Below are 1,070 nucleotides of genomic sequence, written 5' to 3' on the forward strand. Positions count from 1 at the left end.
AGAGCAGAAACCGCCCGCTACTCGGTGCCCGAAGAGGCGGAGAGAGGCTCCTTTGTGGCGAATATCGCCAAGGATTTGGGACTGACTGCTGAGGAATTATCGGCTCGACAGGCTCGGCTGGTTCCTGAAGGAGAAAAGCAGTATTTCCAGCTGAACGAGCACACCGGGGATTTGGTGGTGCGAGAACGGATGGACCGGGAGGAGCTGTGCGGGCAGAGCGAGCCCTGCCTGGTGCGTTTCGAGGTGCTGCTGGAGAGTCCACTGCAGTCCTTCCGAGCTGAGGTAAGCCTCACCGACATAAATGATCATGCTCCCGTGTTCTTAAATAAAGAGATAGTTTTAAAGATCTCGGAAACTGCAATGCCGGAGGCTCGGTTTTTGTTGGAAAGCGCTCAGGATCCAGATGTGGGGAACAACAGTCTTCAGCATTACAGTATCAGCTCAAACGATTATTTCCATATCTACACCCGGAGGCGGAGCGATGGCAGGAGGTACGCGGAGCTGGTGTTGGACCGAGCCCTGGACCGGGAGCAGCAGGCAGAAGTGGCTTTCAGTGTCACAGCTGTGGATGGTGGGTCTCCACCGCGCTCTGGTACAGCCTTAATCCGCGTGGTAGTTCTGGATATAAATGACAACATCCCGGTATTTACCCGGAGTCTGTATAAAGTCCGGGTATTAGAAAATAGCTCCCAGGATACCTTAGTGGTGGCGGTGTCTGCTAGCGATTTAGACTCGGGAACGAACGGGGAAATAGCCTATTCCATAGTTCAAAATTCAGAGGAAAATCGCCAGGTGTTTAAAATAAATTCAGAGACAGGGCAGATTCGACTCAAAAAGCCGGTGGATTATGAAGAAACGAAGACCTACGAGATAGACGTCCAGGCTACAGACGGAGGGGGCCTGGCCGCCCACTGCAAGGTGGAGGTGCAGGTGGAGGACGTGAACGACAACGCCCCCGAGGTGATCATCACCTCCCTCACCAGCCCCCTCTCGGAAGCCGCGCCGCCGAGCACCGTGGTGGCACTCTTCAACGTGCGGGACCGAGACTCGGGGGACAACGGCAGGGGGGG

General features: G+C 55.3%; 1 protein-coding gene across 1 annotated transcript in view; it reads left to right on the forward strand.

Annotated features, from left to right (window-relative positions):
- The window catches only part of LOC118451919 (protocadherin beta-7-like), a gene marked incomplete at its 3' end in the record, with an annotated part of 2,582 nt that overhangs the window by 485 nt on the left and 1,027 nt on the right, over nt 1–1,070 (forward strand). The window contains exon 2 of the mRNA XM_035890769.1: nt 3–1,060. Within this exon, the coding sequence (XP_035746662.1) occupies nt 3–1,060 (1,058 nt within the window). The remainder of the gene's footprint in view (nt 1–2; nt 1,061–1,070) is intronic.

Source organism: Egretta garzetta, unplaced genomic scaffold, assembly GCF_000687185.1.
Source record: "Egretta garzetta isolate BGI_Z169 unplaced genomic scaffold, ASM68718v1 scaffold103, whole genome shotgun sequence".
Lineage (NCBI taxonomy): Eukaryota > Metazoa > Chordata > Aves > Pelecaniformes > Ardeidae > Egretta > Egretta garzetta.